Here is a 22,160-nt window from a genome sequence, read left to right as displayed (position 1 = left end):
TGTAATTTTGTTCAGCAATTTTTTGCTGAATGGCTTTCTAAAAAAAATCAATAGAAATGCTGGGGATTTTTCATTTTGGGACCCCTTTTTCTCAGCTCTTGCTTGACAGATCACCCCAAAACCTTCCACAATGAAACTAGTCAAAAATAGATCGTTTTTTGAAAGTGCCAAAGTTATTAGAAAACCATACAAAAAAAATATATTCCACCTACACCCTAGAAAAGGTGTCTCCAAGGCGCTAGGTTGTGCAAAACCTTTAAACCACACAACAACGACTCCCATTCGTTCAGTCCTGATGTATTTAAATTTGTTGAACGCTGGGAAGGAAAAATAATCACAGGAACCAATCGAAACTCCTTCTGGGATACAGGATATTCCAGGGTGTGCAGGCAGTGGCCTCTGTGAGTTACCAATGCTGGTTTATTCAAAGGTGAGCTCACCGCGGGGAAAGGCCACACCTGCCCTCAGGCCTGTGAGAGCCCGCACCGCTGCCACTGCTATTCTGGGCCCTTCTATCTCCCGAGCGCCTCCCTGTCGCCCCTCCCGCACCAGGAAGACGCAGCCACGAGGATGAATCACTGGGCATCCGCGCAGCAGGCTTCTCTGGCGCACCCTCCGCTGTTCACATAAAGCGCTGCCTGGCCCGGACGGCGGTACTGCTTCATCCTCGCTCCAGAGAGCCACACGCATCCCCGCCGAGCGCAGGCGCCGAATCCCGACGAGCTGCAGGATGACGAAGCCAGGGAGGGCCCCCGAGCCCCTTCACTACTCGGTCGGGATCCTGTCCGTCTCTGCAGGTAGGACCCACGCCCGCGGTTTACGGAGCTGGCGACGTTAAGCTATGTTAAGTAAGATAGCTCAGTGACTTAAGCACGTGCCATAGAGAGCCGGGACAATCGAATCTGAAGACGCAGGTGCGTCCTGAAGCTCAGAGCTAGCGCCTGAAACTCATTCATTGAACTGTGAGAGGGGGCAATTTCACAGCGCTTAGATGCCCAGTAGTGTCAAGCGCCGTATGATTATTAAGATGAAAATTATACGTGGGAGTACAAGTCCTCAGTTGATATGAGAAAAAGTGACGTGAATAAGCCCCTAAGTCGCTGACGAGCCAAGATCTTTTTAATATCACAAATAACAGTCCGTACTTCACACACATTGACAAAACCAGTAGGTGTGGCTTTTGTATAGTGCTTACAGACACAGAGCATACATGAAACATGCCCCCATAGATGAACTTTGCAGGTTCATCAAAATAGTTACCAGATTTCATGCCCTGACAGACCAGCACACATCCAGGGGTCCAGACACACACAGAAACACACACACACAGGGGCCCGTGCAGACACGAGGCAGGGCGTGTTATGCATGCTCACACACCTCACATGCAAGCACCTGCGACCAGCCGCAGAGATTCCCAATGGCTCCATGTCACATGTGACACCTTCAGACACTCTCATACCACCTTCCTATACACACTCTCAATTCATAATAGTGTGTGCAGTTGGAAAGAACGTTTGTAGTTAGAATTCGTGCCAGGATGGTCAGTTTCCACATCAAAAGCGATGAAGTAATGAGTTCTATTTCTTAAATGACGCATTACATTTCTTAAAAGGCCATTGGCTGAGCTGCTGCCTAGGGAGGAAGCCTGCAGGCTGTGTGTTGGTTACTATTCATTGCGGTTTTTCTTGTATTTCCAGGGTCACTCCTGCTTGCCGTGAGTTCCTACACCTCCAGCAGGTCGCCGCCCCTCATCCCCAGCACAGCCCTGGGGGTCCTGCTGGTCACAGTGGCAGCTCTTCTGGGGTACACAGGTGAGACCACAAGGGGGTGCATCCGATTGTGAGGGGTCTTCATTCAGCTCGTGGGCACTAGGTGTGATTAGGATGAACTAAAGCCAAGTTAACCGGCTAACTTAGAGGGTGACTATAGTGTCTGTCAATGAGGAATGAAAAAATGAATTAATTAATGATAACATTTATGAAGCATAACTGCTACCCGTCCAACACGGACTGCATTCAGCTGGAAGCCAAGCCTGCACGCTTTCAACTGAACTGAAAAGCCACGTTTTGACACTTTTGCAAAATTTCAGAAAATCCTCCTCACCCTTAGAGTCTCCTATTGCATAAGTTAGGGGCCAACAGGAGGAGTGCTCTTGTGTCGAGTATGAGGGATCGCCAGTATCCTTGCATCCGAGGACCACCACAGTGATGCTGAGGCTGGTGTGAGACAACTGAAGATGAGCTATCCCTCACTGTGAAGGGTGGGGCCCAGGGTGTGATGGGTATACAGTGAATGTCCTAGATCTGGGCGGAGTTCGTGAAATAGTGGAACTCCGCAAAGTAACCCAAAAACTCTGCTGAGCTATGCAGAGTTCCGCTTGTGCAGGAGTGTTACTGTTAAGTTGCGCCGTTCACGCTGATTTTCAGCGCCAGGTGTTTGTCCCGCACTGTAAAGTCAGCGCAAATTGCTCCTCGCGCAGCACAGAGGAGAACTGCTTCTTTCTTCCGCTCGCGTAGATCTTCTACTCAAGCGGCAGATTCCTCAACGCGAACTGAAATGTTCTCAATGCGAGCGGTAGCCACCATCGGCGACCGCCAGCAGTGAGAAATCACGCCGGGAGGTGGTCTGGAGTAAGATTTTCCTCGTTCACGCTCACCAATGTTCACGAGGGAGGAAAAACTCCACTCCGCGGAGTATTTTGGAACTCCGCGTGCTACATGGAGCGCGGGGTGGAAACAGAGCGGAATTTTACGCCCAGCCCTAGACTGCCCACAGCACAAGCACCAGGCACAGAATGAATGCCCGGATGTGGACAAGCTCGAAACACCAATTCTTAGGGGAAATGACATACCTGAGCTAAAAGTATTCAGTCGAGTCAAAATCCGAGGGTCTGCAGTTAAGCTTAAGTTACTTTCATTACATGGTTAATACGAACAGGAGAAAACCCACAGCTCAAAAGCTTCATGTCAAATTAAATGCAGCAGTTACCATTGTCATTAGCATATTCTTAGAGAAGCTTTTAAGATGTGTCTCCCATGCCTAAGTGGCAGTAAAATGTTTGCCCCACCTCCAAAAGATGGCGTCCAGGGTCAAGATGAAAGAGCTGCTCACCCCAATAACACACACCCAGTAAAATGCCACTAACCAAGTGACGGGAGTGAAAAGAAAGTCAGGCTCCACTTAAAAGAGTGGACTAGAAGCATCGACGTGTGACGCACACACCACGAATTGTTAACGCGTGGGTCGTTAGTGAAGTTCACCCCTCCTGCCAGACATATCTTGTTGATATTTTATTGACACTGTAAAGGTTTATGAACTGTTAGGCCTTTTTCCAAGGCTCAGACGAAATCTAAACTACGGAGGCCCAATTCATGTAAATTCATGTTATGTTTGTTATGGAAAACTCCTGAAATTAACTCATTGCACCACGTCCTGAATAGCACCACAGTTTGCAGCAACATTTTAGCATGTTAGCGCAGAAACAGCGCAAACAACCAGAACAGGCGCCCCTGTTGTTCACAACAAGTGTGTTTTTCGTATCATTTTTTGGCATTTTTCACTAAGAATTAAATGGCGGATTTTAACGGCCCGTATTTACATGTAATTGCAGAAAATGTTCCCAAAGTGTGTGCAATTATGCAAAAGAAAATCATGCACATTTTGCACATCAGGTCTTCACTGAGAAGATAGAACCAGTGCTGTGCCACTGACGTCACAGGGCTAGAGTTACTATTGCCCCCCTGAGTCCTCATGGATTGAAAAGTAATCCTCCTTGGGTGTTGACCAGCAAACAAGGCTTGCTAAATGAGGTGCAAAGGTCACAATGACAGTGAAGGCTTCTGCTCAGTCCAGTGTGATGCCAGGATGTTCTCATCGCTTCTCAGTTCTCTACATTTGTCTGTCATTGCTCCTGGGTCTGTAAAGACAAGGGAGAGAGACCCCTTATAGCCCAGGGGAATGGGATACTTTTAAACAGTAAAGTGAAAAGCTTCCCTTGGGTAAGTGACTATATAGGGATGCCCAAAGAATTGGTCTGGGACACAAAGCTTCACTAAGCAAAAGCATAAACAATAAAAACAGTTGTGTACAAAATGTAGAAATTTATTCAAACATACAATAAAAACATGTTAAAAATCAATATTTTTACTTAAAAAAGACCCTTTGCATTAATTTAAAAAGAACAATAACTCATTCACAGTTTATACATGTAAACAAATGTCTATACTGAAAAATAGCAAATAAAAATACTTTCAATGTATCAAAGGAAATTTAGGAAAAGAGAGAGACACACACTGAGACATCAACAGTTTGTCATTTGGAAAATGCACATCATATCCCTCTTTTGAACTTAAACCAAGACTTGATTTTTTTCGTGTTCTTGGAGTGAGTTGGGTGATTGGATTGTGCTGTGTTGGGCGTCAACGCGTTTCGATGGTTTTAGTTTATTCATATACCATCTTTTTCAAGACTATTGGATTTTATTGTCTCTCCTGTATTGGCACTGGATGGTTGCCTCTACAAATGGACCCTTATTCCATGTTCAGTTATCTGGACAAAAGTTTGTATTCTATTCTCTGGTATCGCATTGTTTCACCACAGACTTTCATTAAAATCTGTTATCTTGTGCACTGGTGTTTCTTATTTCACTATGTCCCGACATGAATTAGGAATTTTTACTCTCCTTATTGTTGGCTACAGGGTAGCAATGTATATATAGTCCTCAAATCGCCCTTCAATCAGATGGCTTCTTCCCAAGTGACGTAGGTCCTCTCTATTTTTGTACTAAACATCCGGTATAGATAGTCTTGGGGTCGGGGGTACCATGGGGAATAGCGCATAATCAGGTGCACGATCGAATTTTCACCTCACATTCAGTCCTTCAGGGGAGAAGATGCACCTTGTTATACTGACTATATAGTCAAAGTGTCCTTCCGCTTCGTGAATTCTAGTTTGGAACCCGACTCCCGTCCTCTCACTCTCGTCTCTGATTCCGGAACAGCTAAGCTTATTGATTTTTAACATGTTTTTATTGTATGTTTGAATAAATTTCTACATTTTGTACACAACTGTTTTTATTGTTTATGCTTTTGCTTAGTGAAGCTTTGTGTCCCAGACCAATTCTTTGGGCATCCCTATATAGTCACTTACCCAAGGGAAGCTTTTCACTTTATTGCTCCTGGGTGCCAGGCATCATCTTAAAAATGTGTCAAGGGCACTAGGCCATGCCAGCTCTTCGTCTTAGTTTTTGAGTGGGTGATGACACAGCTCAAGGGATTTGATCACAAGGACCTAAGAAAGTGCCCAAAACAACCACCCAAAATGACTTGGAAGGACCAGCCTAGAGAGGAGACCCTTTCAGATGGGTAAAGATGAGTGGGTGGAGGAAACGTGCCTCAAAGTCAAAGAGCCAGAGTTTAGTTTGTGGTGCTACTGTGGATCAGGGAGTCAGAAACAGTGGCAATGGACTCAGTTCAGGGAGACCATGTGTATCGCCAACTCCACCCAAAGTGAACGTGTAAAGATCTCGAGAATCAAGATACCCTTCAAACAGGGTCCCTGGCGGTGCCAAACGATGGAGCCCATGCCTTGTAATTCTCTAGTGTTGGTCTTGGCTTCCCAGTGGCAGGGTCACCCACAAGACCTTTAGTACCAGTTGGATCCATTAATTCCCACTGGTAAAAGGAGGACAACAGACGATAATTAAGGTCCTACCACACCATTAACCTGCAGTCTGGAACCCTAGGTCATAGAAAGATGGTTCACATGTTTCCACAAGTAAGATGACCAACCTCAGCCAAAAAAAGAGACATAAAAAAGAACTTGGGGACAACATGAAACTCTTATGTTCTTCCGGCTGGAAAAGAGCTGATACGAGCTATAATAACGTCGCACGGTTGAATGAGGCAGTCCAGATTCACCAAAAGACACACTCCCTTGAGGCTCTGGAATGTATTCAGCCACCATAAAATGAAGATACTGATGGTGTGGTTGTGGCCAGATTGGCTTCTCCTCTTGCATGTTTCATAGGAGGGAAACTGCCCGATTCTTTTTTTTCTCTCCCCAGAAAGTAAGCACAATACTGTGTCTACTCTCATTGGCTTGAACTTGCATTCTCATAGAAACCTAGCCATTGGCATGAAAACCTCCTGGTTGAGTCACCTACACATGATTCAACACCAAGTGACCTCCCTGGCAGTGAGAGCTTTGCAGCTCATTTATTCCTCCCCATCCTAAGCTCCTTACAATGGCTGCTGATTTGTGCGGTTAACATTTTTAAGATGTTGTGCATTGTGCCCAGAGCTATAGACGCGGTACAAAAGGGGGGTGGTGATGGAGGGAGCATCTGAATCAATCAAACACTCACACCCAGTCAAAAGATCTGGGTTTAATCCATCACCGTTCTTTAGCCCACTCTGCCACCCCAGTTCAGACATGGCTATATGCAAATCAGTCTGACCCTGTGCCTCATGGGAACAGTCCAGCCCGAACCGACATTGTTCTCCATTCTGTCAATCAACTGTGTTTTTTGCAATTTTCACCCCGAGTGTGCTGGGTATACTCAGACGTGAGTCCAAGGCTCGCCACACCACTGGAGTCAAGCTATCCAGGCTGATGAAGGCTGATAGCCAGAAACCGGTCCTTGGATGCTTGATTCCGGTCTGGGAAAGACATGGCTTGGTAGTTCGGACTGGACTGTTCCCATGAGGCACAGGGTCAGAGCTGATTTGCATATAGCCAGTGTCTAACCCAGGGTGGTGTGGAGTGCAAAAAAACGATGGATTTAGGCCCAGATTCTTGTACTGGGGTGAATGTATGACATTGTTCTACATTCTGTCCATCAACTGTGTTTTTTGCAATTTTCACCCCGAGTGTGCTGGGTATACTCAGACGTGAGTCCCAGGCTCTTCACACCACTGGAGTTAAGCTATCCAGGCTGATGAAGGCTGATAGCCAGAAACTGGTCCTTGGATGCTTGATTCCGGTCTGGGAAAGACATGGCTTGGTAGTTCGGACTGGACTATTCCCATGAGGCACAGGGTCAGAGCTGATTTGCATATAGCCAGTGTCTAACCCAGGGTGGTGTGGAGTGCAAAAAAACGATGGATTTAGGCCCAGATCCTTGTACTGGGGTGAATGTATGACATTGTTCTACATTCTGTCCATCAACTGTGTTTTTTGCAATTTTCACCCCGAGTGTGCTGGGTATACTCAGACGTGAGTCCCAGGCTCTCCACACCACTGGAGTCAAGCTATCCAGGCTGATGAAGGCTGATAGCCAGAAACCGGTCCTTGGATGCTTGATTCCGGTCTGGGAAAGACATGGCTTGGTAGTCCGGACTGGACTGTTCTCATGAGGCACAGGGTCAGAGCTGATTTGCATATAGCCAGTGTCTAACCCAGGGTGGTGTTGAGTGCAAAAAACCGATGGATTTAGGCCCAGATCCTTGTACTGGGGTGAATGTATGACATTGTTCTACATTCTGTCCATCAACTGTGTTTGTTGCAGAGCTATAGACAGCACAGCCCAATGTCCTTAACTAAACATTAATCAGATGTTCTCCATCCAAAGTACATCATCATATCCTCTTTGCTTCTAAGCATGGTCACTTCGTAGACTGTTCCCAGGGCAGGTCTCAGCTGTGCCTTGTAGTTGACCTCCAAGCCAGGCCAATCCTCAGCTGTGCAGCCCTCAAGCATGCTTTCTAGGCCTGGCTCAGGATCAGGGTCATATATTCCAGGTTTAATCCTATCCTTGGTGGAAACGTACAACTTATGAGCTCTTGGCCTGGTCAGACTCTCTTCGGTGCTGGGCCTCAGAGCTCATTCTAAGTCTAACATGAATATTAGGTGGTGTCCATGAAATGCTGGTATTTTGACAAGTTGTGGGTGCAAGAGGGCACAAAGGCCAATCACAGGTTGAAGCCCTTTAAAAAGCTAGTCTACCACTGAGTACATCTTCTGCCGAGCACGCTTTCCATATTAGATTAGAGGGCGTTGCATCCAGTGGTCAAAGGGAACGCAGACTGGACCACATATAGACAATAATTTATCCTTGTTGTGGATTACCTCTAGGAAGATCTAGGAAGATCTGAGTACTAAGATGTCCAGGTAGGTAAAGCAGGATACTACAGTAATATGAAGCTGCTGCAAGGTCTCCGTGGTGCAGTGCCCGTCCGATCTCCATGCTCCGCAGGCAGTAAAGTCTGAATGGCATTCAGCCTCAGTCGGGGAAGAACCATTTTGGGCTGCATGTAAAATGTCCATGCGGTCTCCCTGCACACACCATATCTGTACAATGTTCTCACAAGTGAAGGAACCTAAATATGACTATGACTAATATTACTATGGAAAAGACCAGTGCCCCCCACACTAACCACTGCTACCAACCATCCTTCTTCCCATGCGCAGTAGTCTCCCACCACCGTGTTCATTGAAACCTCAAGTTCATTAAAACTCACTCATAAGATCTTCTGAAATCTGAGAGCTCCTGCCAGGGACTCTAAAGGGCACAGTATTAGGGTCATTGTTTTTATTGCACAAGTAGACTGGGAGTAAAAGAAAAATAGGGTGTTTTGACAAAATGTACAATGTTTTCTTTCACATTGCTTATTTCCTGTTTTCTCTATGGCTTCTTTTTCTATTCTCTTTTCTTTGTTTCCCTCATTATTTGTCCTGTTAATTTCTTCATTCATTCCTTCTTATTTTCTATCCATCTTTATGTTTTTCCCATTTCATCCTTACTCCTTCAGATTCCTTTTGTTCGTTCTGTCTCTCTCACAAATGTAGTGTCTCTCATGCTCTCTCTCTCTATGCTTCTCTCATAGGCATAGTTTCTCTTCTCATATCTGATATCTTCTCTATCTTTCTCATCTATCCCATTCTGCCCTCTATGTTCCTCACTCCCTTTCAATCCTTGTTCACCTTTTCATATTCTCTTTCTCTTTGTTCCTGTAAATGGCGGTCAGCCTTTCACTAGCTCATTCCTTCATGTGACTCCTCCTCTCCTTCTCTCTTGCAGGAGTCCGAAAGAGCAGAGGACCTATCCCTTTGTTTGTGTCCTTCTCCTTGACGGTCTCCGCATTGTGGTGCAGCAAGGGCGTTATCTACATTCTGGAAGGACAGAAAGTCCTGAGTGGAATCCCTGATCTCCGGAACGCCATGGTCCCTGGGCTGGCCGCCTTTGCCCTGGGTCTTCTTATCATCTGTGCAGTTGGGGCTCTTCAGAAGGAAGTCTTTCTCAGTGTAATGGCCCTGGCCCTCTCTCTCTCAGCTGCCCATGAGATTGCCGCATATTATGACAGTAGCTTCGGATCATCTGCCGTGGCCTGTAGCCACCTTATTGTTTGCATCATTGGGGTTTACTTTGGTGTAACACGAGCTATTCATATCCTTACTACGAAGCGAATCTCCATCCCTGGCACTGATATGGCTAAGGCTAAAGACGATGATAGGTCCCAGCCCAACGTCTCCAGCAGAAATGATTTAGTGGTAATCGGTCTTCTTCTGAACATGGCTTCTGCCAGTGTTTTTGGCTGTAGGGTCCTAGGAGTGACCACCAGTCTCTTTGTGGGGCAGGTGCCCTGGCTCTGGACGGCAGCGCTCTTCCAGATTGGCATTTGTGTTCTATCGTATCGTTGTTTCGATCCTCTGTCAGCCACATTCTTTGGCTTCACCTCTGTCCTAAGGTTTGCTGAGGGTTATTCGTTGCTGTACCGGGTCTGGCAGCCCGATGAGCCTGTTTTCCCAGTCCCATTATTGGTCATTTTTGCTATCTTGTTTTCTGTCCTAGCCCTTTTCTTTGTTGGGAAGAGTGTGTGGGACAGCTTGTATCTGCTGTTTTTTGTGGCATACTGCATAGCTGTGGCCTGTCAACCCAATGGTTTCTTCCACGGAGGATCCCAAGGTGTAAATGTGGCAATTTATGTGGCATCAGCCATAATGGCTCTGGCTAAACTTTACAATCTGAAAGCTCCTAAGAAGATCCCAGTGGGGGAGGGTATTTTTAAGAAACTGTTTTCTGCCATGAGTTATTTCAAGTTGCGGCAAGAAAAAGAATTGCATTTCCCCTACCTGGGCTACTCTAAGTATGCCGATAGCGAAGTGTTGGGCCATGCATGCAGCGTCCTGGCAGCCTTTGCGATCACTATGGCTGTGGATCCAATGGACCCACGTGCCACTGTGGTCCTCCCATGGGTCGTGGTCTCTGGTGGGATTCTGAAGCTCATCTGTGGCTCAGTTGCCTTCTCTCGTGGCAAGACCCTAGAGAGCTGTGCATTTGTTCTCTATGGATTCATGTGGATCATCTGGGGCCTTACTAGGTATGGTGGCCTCTACGGATCCACCAGGGGTTTCCACGTGGCAGTAGGCATCATCTGTTTCATGCTCTTCAATGGCTTCATCATCTTCTGCACACTCTTCTTGAACATAGCTTGGTTCCTCTATTCCCTCACCTTTGAGCTCATCCTCATTAGTTTCTTGCTGGATGCAGTCAATGCTCTCCCCGTTGGGTATGACATTGCTGTCACCATCATTTTCGGCTTGGTCAGCTTCTACTGCTTCCTATCAGGGCTGATCAGTAGCACCTTCGAAGAACCCCAACTGCCCATGGGCCGCCCCCTAGTAAAGCTTCAAGGCTGTGAAGGTGGATCCTCAAAGTGCCCTCATCTTCCTGCCAGGAGGACTACATCTGTCAAGCAGATTGCTGGTAAAGATACTCCATGGTTGAAACATGTCAATGACTTGAATGAAACTAGAAATCATTGAACTGCTTATAAAGATAAAGTAAAGCATGATCTTCTTTCAGCTTGAATTGCATTGCACATTTTAAACATCTGAATGCTTTTCTAGATTTGGGAACAGTCATATCCTAATGGGTCATGGAAATACTTTAGCATATTATGGGTTCTGGTGATCTCTTAGTCTTCGTTGACAACAGGCACACTTGGGGTCCTTCCAGTCAGCAAACAACCCTCTCAATCCTTTTCATGCTGAGGCTTTATCATACTTAACCCGTTAACCGCGGCGTAAATTCCGCCGAAGTGCGGGTGATTTAAAAGTCCTACATTACTGACTTCAGCTCATTTTTAGGATGCAAAATGAACAGCTTTTTGCCCCTAACAGGGTCTAAACTCAACATTACAGAAGTACACTAGATTATGTTGCATCTCTAACCTTTAGGTTAAGAATAGGCTAACAAATCATTAAATTTGCATTGCATTAAAATTACTCTCTCAAAATCTTATTTAACTAAGAATGTATATATATACAAATATATACACACACACATATGTTTATATATATATATATATATATATATATATATATATATATATATATAGTTAAATATAAGATTTTTAGAGAGTAATTCCATTGCAATGTAAACGTATTGATTTAAAGCCTATTTTTATTCTGCAGCGCTAATTGTGACCTAAAGACCTCTGAACACCATCAACGCCTGCCTTATGAATATAGGAGCAGAGCACTGACTAGTTAATGACTGTATTTCTATTAATGCACTTAGAAGGCTGCCCATGTGTTCCTAACATGATGGTCCCTTTTTTTTCTGTTGCAGAGATCATGAAAGATGGAGGAATCTGTGGCATCCCCACGGACACTGTGTATGTGGTGGTGGGAGCCTGTAACCGCCCGTCTGCCGTTGAGAAGGTGTATCGGTATGTATTCTTTTGAAGACCCTATCTTTCAGTCTGAGAACAGTGCTGAAACACTTGATTTAAGATAAAACCACTAGATGGAAATACTATACCAAATAATGACCCATAAAAACATATTTCTGATTAGGAATACTTTGTGGATGCAAAGGAAGCTTTCCTCAGGGGTCGCAATCAGCTAGAAAGAAGAAGTGGAGGTGCCTTGTTTCTTTTTTGACTACAAACTGCAGATACAGTTCTAAGGATCTGTATTTTTTCCTAAATGTTTTGCTAAATTTGGAAGTTCAGGATAAGAGATGTCTACTGCAATGGCTGATCGGGTGGGCACAGGGAACTCCATTGTATCTGAAAGTGTCATTTAAAGAGAAGGACCTGCAGTAAGAGTCTTCCAAGCTCCTTCCACACTTTTGACATTTGTCCTCATTTTCCGTCCAGGACAAAACTCAAGCCCAAGGATGCCCCCATGTCGATCTGGATCTCGAACCTGAGGCAGCTGGAGCCGGCTCGGCATCTGTTCAGCCCCCTGCTGTGGGACTTCATGCAGGCAGTCTGGCCAAACCAGATCAGCTTGGTCATCCCAAGAGGTAAGAAACTGGTTTTGAATCCACGGGGAATCCACTTAGCACTCCTTCATGATCACCCTTGAAGGTGGTGGTTTAATCTCCTTTGTAATTCCACCCACAACATACACATTGAGTTGGAAATCACAAAGATATTCTTGCTCACTTGCTTTTCCATTTTCAATACCCACACTTGGTACTCAAATTTGACACAGTGTGTAGCTTTACCCTACGTCGTTCACAGATCACTTCATTGTAGATTAACCACCACATGGAGCTCACCTAATCTCTTAGTAGGACAGGCCAGATTTTTGCAATATAGTGTACATAACCTGTTCTGCAAAGCTCAATCCTAAATTTTTAGACCAAAACTTTAGCCACCAAAAACCACAACCCTTAGAAACAGCATCAGTACAAATCTGACATCACTGAGAGATGGCAAGGTATCATTCTTAATCTTGTCCCCAACTCGCGAAACATGTCCAGATCGAAGCTCAGAACACTTCTAGACTATGACCTACTTTGCAATCATTCCAGAAAAAAACACCTAGCTGCACCTTAACAACCCACACGCATAAATTAAAATGCAACAAACACTTAGGCATGCTCCTTGTGGTTCGAAGATCCTGACTTCATGACGAAATAAATACTTTGTTGAAACACCAAAAAGTGAGTTGGGATACTTAATCAGATGGCGCGCAATAGGGCCAGCACTGGTTGATCGATTAAGTTAATTAATATCCTTGCCCGTGACACAGACCAACTTTCTTCTTCGAACCATGTTGATGTTATTTGTAACAATACTTGTAAAAATAAAAATTCAGTAATTATATACTGCAACAAAAAAAAGAAATAGCCAAAAAATGTGCCTTATTCCAACACGGTTACAGCACTCAGTAAACCTTATCTTGACTAGCTGGGGGAGGTATCAGGACAGCAGACCAGGCCAAGTCCTGGCACCAAACTACAACTACCATACTGACTAACCTCCCACAATGCAAACAGAAGCTGATCACTCACTTCTTCAAGGGATACTGCCCCCTACATACTGGACTGCAGCTTCTCTGTAAAATGCCCAGAATTCTAGCCATGACTTTTTCTCCCACTGTTGTTGTTTCGTATCTAATTCTGCTCATTCTGCACTGTACATATATCTGTTCCATATACACAGACATAACCTACCCAGCTGTACGTGTGCTTCCATTTTATTTGTCAAAAAGCTTTTCTGACTATCCCAAGAGGTGCCATGCACACCACCATCAAATAAATATATTGATACAATTTGTAATACTGTCTCCCATGGATAAGCTACAGTCCATCAGGTCACTTAGGGTAGTCATGATACAGAACAGTAAACTATGACGTACGTGAGGGCCATTGTGTTCTTGTGGATGGTCAAAAAATGGACCCAAGTCATTGGTGCTCAGGGATTAAATGACTGTTGTGTGTTCAAGGGGCATTATCACATTTTGCTGATCTTTCCTCTGTTTTATCTTTAATGAACAGGGGACTGGCTGGACTGCTTTGGTCTGAAAGACTCCGCAAAGTACATCGGCACTGCTGAGAGCATTGCCATCCGGATCCCAGACTGCTCCGTAACCACCCATCTGATAGATCAGGTGAGCGACTGTTGACACTGCAGTGGTACCACTGCAACAGTGGGGATGATAGAGGCATCTGTGCATCTTGCAAGTGAGCCTGACTCAGGCTAATGGCCTTGACTTGGAAATGGTGCAGCAGACACAAATGTCATACTTTGGGCTGGGTGGGAGGACAGATGCGTCATAATGCCATTTGAGAGGGTACGACAAAGACAAAAATGTAGATCCATCAAGATCAGCTGAAATATAATCCTTTCAGTAGGAGGAGTGGCAGACAGCACAATTCCATTCCAGGTGGCTGATGGGTAGGCACATCACCAGGACCTCTACCAAGGTGGGATGGGACATCCATTGCCTTATCAAGCAAAAAGATGGCCTACTAGATATTCTCCAAGTCGTTGAAGAAAATGGAGAGTCTTCCTCATGGCATCTATTTCATTTGTAAATAGAATATTTTGGAAATCTCTTGATGCCATTAAACTGGACAGACAAGTGTATGTCTTTGAAAAGTATTGGAATGTTGATCACCACTTGCTTCAGAAAGTCTGATACAACTCTGTGCTCTTCATATAAGTTGGACTTACACTTATAGAGGGAGTGATGAGACTTCATATAACCACCCTTTCAGAAGGTGGATGTATAGATAAATCACTATGCATCACTGTAGCCTGTGGTATATTCAGAGGCCAAGCCCTGCTTCAAGCCCTGTATGAAGGAGGTCTCCCTTCCATGCATGTGGAAGAATGGCCATATCCATAAGTTGCTTGAAAGAATGAGATTGTGGGCCTCTTGCCACGTCCCATGAGAGAATCTACCGTGCCGCTGAGACTAATATTTTTGTCACTTTGTTTAGGGATTTTCTACCAAATTTCAAACATTCGCCCCTCTTAAATAGGGGCAGGTGCCCACTATTTTGAGTGTTACTGGCAAACCAAGGTGACACATGCAAATATAAAATGGTGGCCATGTATCACTCTCAGTGACACTCCTGTAGGAGAACTATCCTTGAGCTGAACCAGTCACAGAGCTTTTGATTCCAAATAAAGTGAACTACTGAAATATGGACAAGGTACAGATCCCTTTCCTTTGAACTGGCCTTTACTCCCACCAGTAATGGAAACACTTCGCCTATCCCAATCTCTATAAGCATTACTTATTTTATTGTTAAGAATCCATCAAACAGTACCCTTGATGAGCACGTTAGGGGATATATCCTAGGGAACTGAGGGAGATATATTCTTCTAAAGTTGCAGGAGTTGGACTGGTTAGTCATCGGAAAGAAATGTCATCTAATAATCTTGAGCTTAAGGGGAATGATCACCTATATAGGTTTTAATCCTTCTTCTGAGCCAACTTCCAAGTACCAGAACTTAGAAGCAGTGGTTGACTTTAGAGACTGGAAGCGGGTTGAACACACCATTAAGCTTCTGTCTCCCTCCTTGTGATTGAAAACCAACTTCTATGCAGGCATGTTATATTGAAAGAGCAAGCTCCTGCCCCCCTTAATATAGGTACTGGTTCCTGCTGTATTTTTTAACTGACACCACAATGTCTTTATTCACACGCTCTGCCCAGAACACAGACTGCAAATGTGGGCTTGTGTATCTTCCTATCCAGTTGCAAGGAGTGAAATGTTGAGTGTAACTATGAGCAGAGGCTGTGAACTGTGAATTTATCTAAATCCACTGTCTTTGTTTCTCACCAGGTTGGGCCCATTGTGGTTTCTTCAGCCAATCCAAGTGGTGAAGCCGATACCACGCACCACAACCAAGTGTATGCCAAGCTTGGAGATAAGGTATCTATTGTTATAAACCTGAGGGTTACAGCTTTTTATAGTTAGATGGGAATCCAAAGTATTCATTGAGCAAAGAGACCCTCTTGTGGCATGACTGCAGCGAAGTAGATAGCAGCAAAAGCTTCCATAGTTAAAAACTCTTAAAGGTAAAACAGCAGTTGGCCAGAGTAAGTCTGAGAGGTTTGCTAGAGAGTCTTAAATCTTTAGTCTTGAACCTGGTCATATTCTGCTTTTCCTGAACCAATGGAAGTGGCTGAATAATCCTAGGATGCGTGACTGGACAAAGAAAGGTTTGTGTGCACAAGAAAATCTCTACTCTGACTGAATCTGGGGAGGGGTTGGGGGGCAGACCAGGAACTATGGGGCTGATTACAATGGCAGGGGGACCGCCACCGACAGGCTGTGAGTTGCGGTCTCCCCACCATCGTAACCAAGTTTACAGCCCGCCATATAATGGTGGCGGGCGGATGTGTGGTGGTTGTAAAGACCGACTGCCATGCATCCGAAGGGCTCCTTGAGCACACCAGTGCGGTGGAGGGGTTCGTAGTCCCATCAATGATGGTAGTGCCTACCAGATACCGCCATAGGGATTACGATGTACTTTTCTGCCAGCCATTTTATGGCGGGTTACCCGCCATGTCAAGGCTTGTGGAAAGGGACATTGGGGACCCATAGCGGATCCCCTTTCCCCCCTGACCCACAGGCACTGGACCTGGAGGGCACCTATGGTACCCCCTATATATCCCTGCACCATGTGGCAGGCACTGCATGGTTCCTGCCACATAGTGCAGGGATATGTGTTGGGTCACTGTTTTGTATTACGGCGGGTGCTACAAAGCGCAGCATCCTCCGCAATATCAAACATCGTCAATGCAACCGTCAGGGTGGCAGTTGCATCATAATTAGCTCTGTGGAACCGCTGCCTTGTAGGCGGGTGGTCCAAATCCCCGATATGGTGGCGGATGGACTGATGTCCGTCCGCCATCGCAATCAGCCCCATAGTCTGAAAAGGGCACTGGGAAAAAATTGATAACAAAAAGAGTAGGTTTCTAAATCTGTGTTAAGCTCAGATGATGCAGAATATTAAATTCAGTAATAAAATAACTGAGTTGGTTAATGGGCCTTTGCTAGGGATCTTTGTGTAACTTCTGTTCTAAAGTTTGGATGCAGCCATTGTATCATTGTGAATGGAATAAAATAAACACCATTATTTTGGACAGAAACATAACCTATTATTAAAATCTCCAAATGACATCTCAGTGGATGGTGTGCGCTTTGATCCTAGGCGTAAGACTACGCTAAGCTCGCGGAGCGTGCCTAGTTTGCGCAACTACGCACTATGCGAATTGCACATAGCACAGTGTAAGAACACGTAGCATAGCGGGCATTTTTTGCTTGCTCGCTGTCCTCAACGTCAAGTTGGCGACCACGAGCGAGCAACATAACATTCCGGCAAGAGTTTTTCTTTGTTCGAGATCAGCCACATCAAGTTGCCGATCGCAAGCGTGGAAAATTAACCTCCCGGTGAGATTCCCAAAGCGGGGAGGTCAGGTTTCTCATTGCGAGTGGTCGTGTATGGAGAAACTACCAGTCCGCGTTGAGAAAGCTGGCGCTTGAGTACAAATCTACTCGAGTGGCGGAAAATGACCGCTTACACTGTGCAAGATGCGGTTTTTAATGACTGCACAGTGCGAACAAGCATCCGGCACTGTGCAATCAGTGCGAACAGCATTTTCCCTACCGTACTACGCAGTTCGCATTGCTTGTGTAGTGTGAAGTGCACTTCGCTTAGCTACGCGTTACGCTACTACGCGAACTACACCCAGGGTTAGTGCGGTGTATAAGGCTGCAAGTGCCCCATGTGGTCTTCATTTTAATATTAGGTTTGTATTTTTTAAATCGGTTGTTTCATAACAAGTACTAATCTAGGCATAGGTGGTTTAGCTTATGCTTTTGGGTATAAACCCCGTTCTAGTTCTGACATTAAATGTTCACACACTTCAAATCTAATTAATAATACCAGCGCAGCCACACTACCTTTGCTATCAGGCTATATATTTGACCAGGAGCTCATTTATGGCTGTTTTTCTTAGGTCGATGGAGTCCTCTGTGATGGGGCTTCTCCGGAGAACATCCCTTCCACCATTGTCAACTGCACCAAGATCGACAGTGGGACCATTGGCTTCTTTCGGATAGGAACAGTGCCCAAATCCCAGGTAAGCCCAGAATATTACCTTGCAATGTCTCAGTTCAGACATATAAGGAGTGTAAAGGAAGCTAAAGGCTCCTATTGAATTGTTATTCCAAGGTAAAAAATTGTGCGAGAGTCACACAGCAGAGATAAAGTATGGAATAATACAACATTGTGATACAGAGAAAAAATCAGTTTCCTGTTGATTTAGTCAGTCACTGAATGTGAGGTTGTTTCTGGTTGAATGAGACAACCACTAGGACACTCTTGTGTATTGAAAATGTAAATTCTGAATATTCTTACTTATGAATGTTATAAGATAAGGCAGAATGTCTGGCCATTGCTCTTGATATCCCAGGGCACAATGCTGAAAGAGTGAAATTGGAATTCCACTTGGCATTAAAGCAAAGGCTTGAAATCCATTCATCTGCAGGCCAAGTACCATTAGTGGAGGGGGAGGGGAGTTGAGAGAAAGTATATTCTACTTTAACTAACAGAATTGATGGCTTTCATCTCAGGTGCTGCAACTCTTTGAGGAGGTCCAGAAGAAGCATAGCGCTGACCAGGTGACAGCACAATCCTTGGAGCTGCCAAACATGTCCGGCACCCTCCGTGATGGGTCTGAAGACTATCTGCATCAATCCTACATCAACGAAGCGTTCTCCACTGAAGACGAGCAGCTGTGAGCATCACATTTCTGGAGACTAATGTTCACATAAATGAGGGATAACTGCAGGATTCTTAAAGAAGCAGCATCTACTGAGTAAACCACTCTGTGAATTGTGGTTCCTTCCTGTTTCAAATGATCTTCATTGAATACCAAGCAATAGCATCAAGAACCTGCTCATCTAATCATTGTAGCTGTGAAACAGTTCCATGGTGACTTGGGGCTTATTGGCAAAGTTGCACAGTGTGCGTGGACTCTACATTACATGGTCCCTGAACCCTGCATGTCTCCTCAAACACCAGATTTCAGCTTGGTCATGAGTCTCTCCTTCTTGTCCCTCTATCAGAAGGATGCCTAAACTGACGTCTAGTAGTTTTTCTTGCGCAATCGTTATCTTTCTTATACTTTTTGTGTCTACAGCTTTTACAATGCAAAGATGTTACAATGAAATGTAAAAGTTTTGATTTGAAATTTAAATGGAAATTGAAAAAAACAGCAAAGCTACAGCATCTGCAATACTATGCTTCGTTAAACATCTCTCTCCCAGAGATTTGTTTGAGTAGACAACAGGTCTGACTTGTGGTGGTATTTACTCTCTCCGTTGGGGTGGCGCAGGACATTACTTCTGCCACACTGATGGACAGAGGACCGCCTTACTTAGAGGTCACTGCTGGTCCAGCGATGATCTCTGTACCTTCAGATGAACTGCTGCCATGGAGGTTTCTTTAAAGGTATCCAAAGGTTTGATGGACAGTGGCCGGCGATTTTGATGGCCATCCACCAAACGTTTTGTTTTTTCAAAACATACTTCCAAAGTTTGAGTTTGTTACGGAAAATAAATAACTAATAACTCTCACATCAAGGGAGTTGTTTCCCTGGACGTGGGGGTCATTACTTTTTTTCCCTGATTGTCATCACCCCGTTGAGTGATTTATCTGTTGGATTGCATTACGCGACTCTTCTGAACAGAAGGCATCATGGCCTACTGGATAGTGAAGGCAATACTTGGTTTTGCCCCAGACAAGCTCTCTTGGGATTACAGGGATGAACATTTATGTTGTGGTGGGCTGTGAAAGAACTAGAGTTTGGGGAAGGTAAATCCCACCAAAGGCATCCTTCTGCAAAGAAGCTTTCATCCTGAGTTGTAAAGTCATTTGTGTATGGGACACCTTGTGTGTGTGCCTTCCTTATCTTTGTCATATGGTCCCTTTCCAACCTTAGAACCCCAAATCATTGTTGTGAGTTTTGGTAAATCATGAAGGACAATTCATCATTTAATATTTATTTATTGATTTGTTTAACTTATTTTATTTGCACTCTGGCAAGACTGTCACAATATGAAGATTGTTTTTTTTTTACAAATCAGTGTTCAACTGTACTTTGGTGGTGGAGCAGGTTTGCTTGTGAACATTTGTATCCAGCCTTGCTCCAAAATGTGAAAAGATTTTAGCCTCAGCAGCAAATCACTTGTTTTTGCTAAATGTTTTTAGAACTTTATTTCCAGGGATTAATCTGTGAAACTATAACGTATTAAATAATGTATGGCAATTTTCATAACCTTTATACATGGTTGGTTATTTTCCATTGGATACCACATGCTATTCCTGTTCCAGCAGAGCGTGTGGTTTTGTCTACCCTCAACCTTTACATCATAAACTTCTTGCAGCTTTTGAAAAACGAAAGGCATACCCAAATTACCAATAATCTAATTAAAAGTACAGTTAAGTGCTGTGTAAAAAAGTATGAAAGCAGTCCACATCTATTTGTGTCACAAATGCATTTTGTAAATGTATTTTTATTGGTTTTGTAAGCTGAAATATAACGTACAAGAATTACAATTGTTGATCAAGTATTAACTACCTAAAATTAAATTATTTTTAGTATAAAAACAAAAGACGAATTGTGGCTTTTCTTAATATTTCTACATTATTTCCCAGCCATAGTTAGAAAGAATGCTTCAGTGACCGAACGCTTCAATTCCATACAGCTCCTCTATTATCTATATTTATTATTATCTATATTGAATTGCTCTGTCTCTGTCCTCTATTGAGGATTAAGCAAAATGCCTCCATGAAATGTTGGTTCCATCCACCAACTTACACCAAGCTGCTTCTCAATATATGAGCTCCCTACCTCTGAGCTCCCTACCTCTGAGCTCCCTCCCTCTGAGCTCCCTCCCTCTGAACTCTGAGCTCCCTACCTCTGAGCGCCCTACCTCTGAGCTCCTTTCCTCTGAGCTCCCTCCCTCTGAACTCTGAGCTCCCTACCTCTGACCTTCCTACCTCTGAGCTCCCTCCCTCTGACCTCCCTGCCTCTGAGCTCCTTACCTCTGAGCTCCTTTCCTCTGAGCTCCCTCCCTCTGAACTCCCCACCTCTGAAGCTCTTGTGGTTGATAGAGCATTAGAGTCAATTCACCAAGATGCCTGGGGTAGCTAAATTGCCATCTCACATCCTGTGATCTCGAGGGACATCAAATGCTTGATACAATGACTCACACTTAGCTCCTTGACCCCCTCTTGTTTGCAGGTGAGGTGCTAGGGAAATGGAGCCACAACTTCAGTAAGTACATTGGGATCCCTTTAGTTCCTAACGTTCCCTTCATGACCCAGGAGCAGTGCTTTAAATGTGCCGGTACTGTCCGGTACAGAGTATAGGCACTTTTTTTTTAGAGGGAGAGTTCCGGCACTTCTCATGAGAAATGCTATACTTTTAATTGGAGAGTAACAGCACTTCCCAGAAACAATCGGCACTCTGCTACAGAGTACCTGCACTTCTATTTTCAGAAGGCCCGACTGTAGGGAGAAGTCAAGAAGATCAATAAGATCAATCTGACAAACTGAGCGTATGTCCGAAAAGTGTCCAGCTCTTACATTGCCGAGACAAAGAGCACAACATGTAAAAATCAGCAACTCGAACAGTCTTTGCAGAGAAGAAATTAACTGCTGGAGATCTGAAACTGAAACTTACCTCTGCCCCTGGTCCTGCAGCTGCCACACCGCATACACAAGCTTAATTCAAGAAGGTTTGAAGTCGGGAGCGGATCGCCTATTGTCAGACTCAACTCTCTGGGCTCGGTCTCGGTACTCCTCGCTGGAGCACTCTCACAGGGCAGGACCTGAATGTGTTATTACTCCATATATTCCCTTGGTAGACCATCTCCTGTCGACTCTGGCCAGAACCAAACTCCAGCCTATTCAACTCCTCTGTCTGGCATTGAGTGGACACCGATGCAGATACCAAGTAGTTGTCAGCTCATGGTCCTGCCGAACACCTAGGCCATCTCACCTCTGCAAGGGGGCAGGCGCAGTGACAGTTAAGCTACCACTGGCGGTAGAGGCTCCTCTGCTGAAGGAACAAGCTCCTCTTCAAGGCTTAGGAGTCTGGGTGCACTGGGATGCACTAGCAGTCACTAAGTTAATCGAAGTCACTGGAGTCAATTGACTCTCTGGATGCGCAGGGCAGGAGAAGGATGAATAGAGTCGGGGGCTCTCCCGTGTCCTGGTTTAGTCTGCCGTGCAGGCTCAAGGCTCACAGCTCACAGCATGCAGCCCCTCCTAATATACCTGTCAGAATAAGAGACAGCTGGGCAGACATGCGGGGGTCAGATGCGCAGACACGGGATGTCGGACAAGGAACACAGTCACCTGGGGCGGTCATCTCTCCTTCTCCTCAGCTTT

The 22,160-nt window shown here is 44.8% G+C and overlaps 1 protein-coding gene across 1 annotated transcript; it reads left to right on the top strand.

Moving 5' to 3' along the window:
- Positions 1-630: 630 nt before the first annotated feature.
- Positions 631-20,377, top strand: LOC147689351 (uncharacterized). The gene is made up of 9 exons (XM_086942156.1): positions 631-797; positions 1,698-1,811; positions 9,020-10,705; positions 11,573-11,672; positions 12,105-12,253; positions 13,736-13,848; positions 15,536-15,625; positions 17,719-17,841; positions 18,335-20,377. Exons 1-9 carry the CDS (start codon positions 731-733, stop codon positions 18,500-18,502), a joined length of 2,610 nt encoding a protein of 869 aa, XP_086798282.1. The 5' UTR covers positions 631-730; the 3' UTR covers positions 18,503-20,377.
- Positions 20,378-22,160: the final 1,783 nt, after the last annotated feature.

Source organism: Lissotriton vulgaris, chromosome 10, assembly GCF_964263255.1.
Source record: "Lissotriton vulgaris chromosome 10, aLisVul1.2, whole genome shotgun sequence".
Classification (NCBI taxonomy): Eukaryota; Metazoa; Chordata; class Amphibia; order Caudata; family Salamandridae; genus Lissotriton; species Lissotriton vulgaris.
This window is presented reverse-complemented; position numbering and strand designations above follow the sequence as displayed.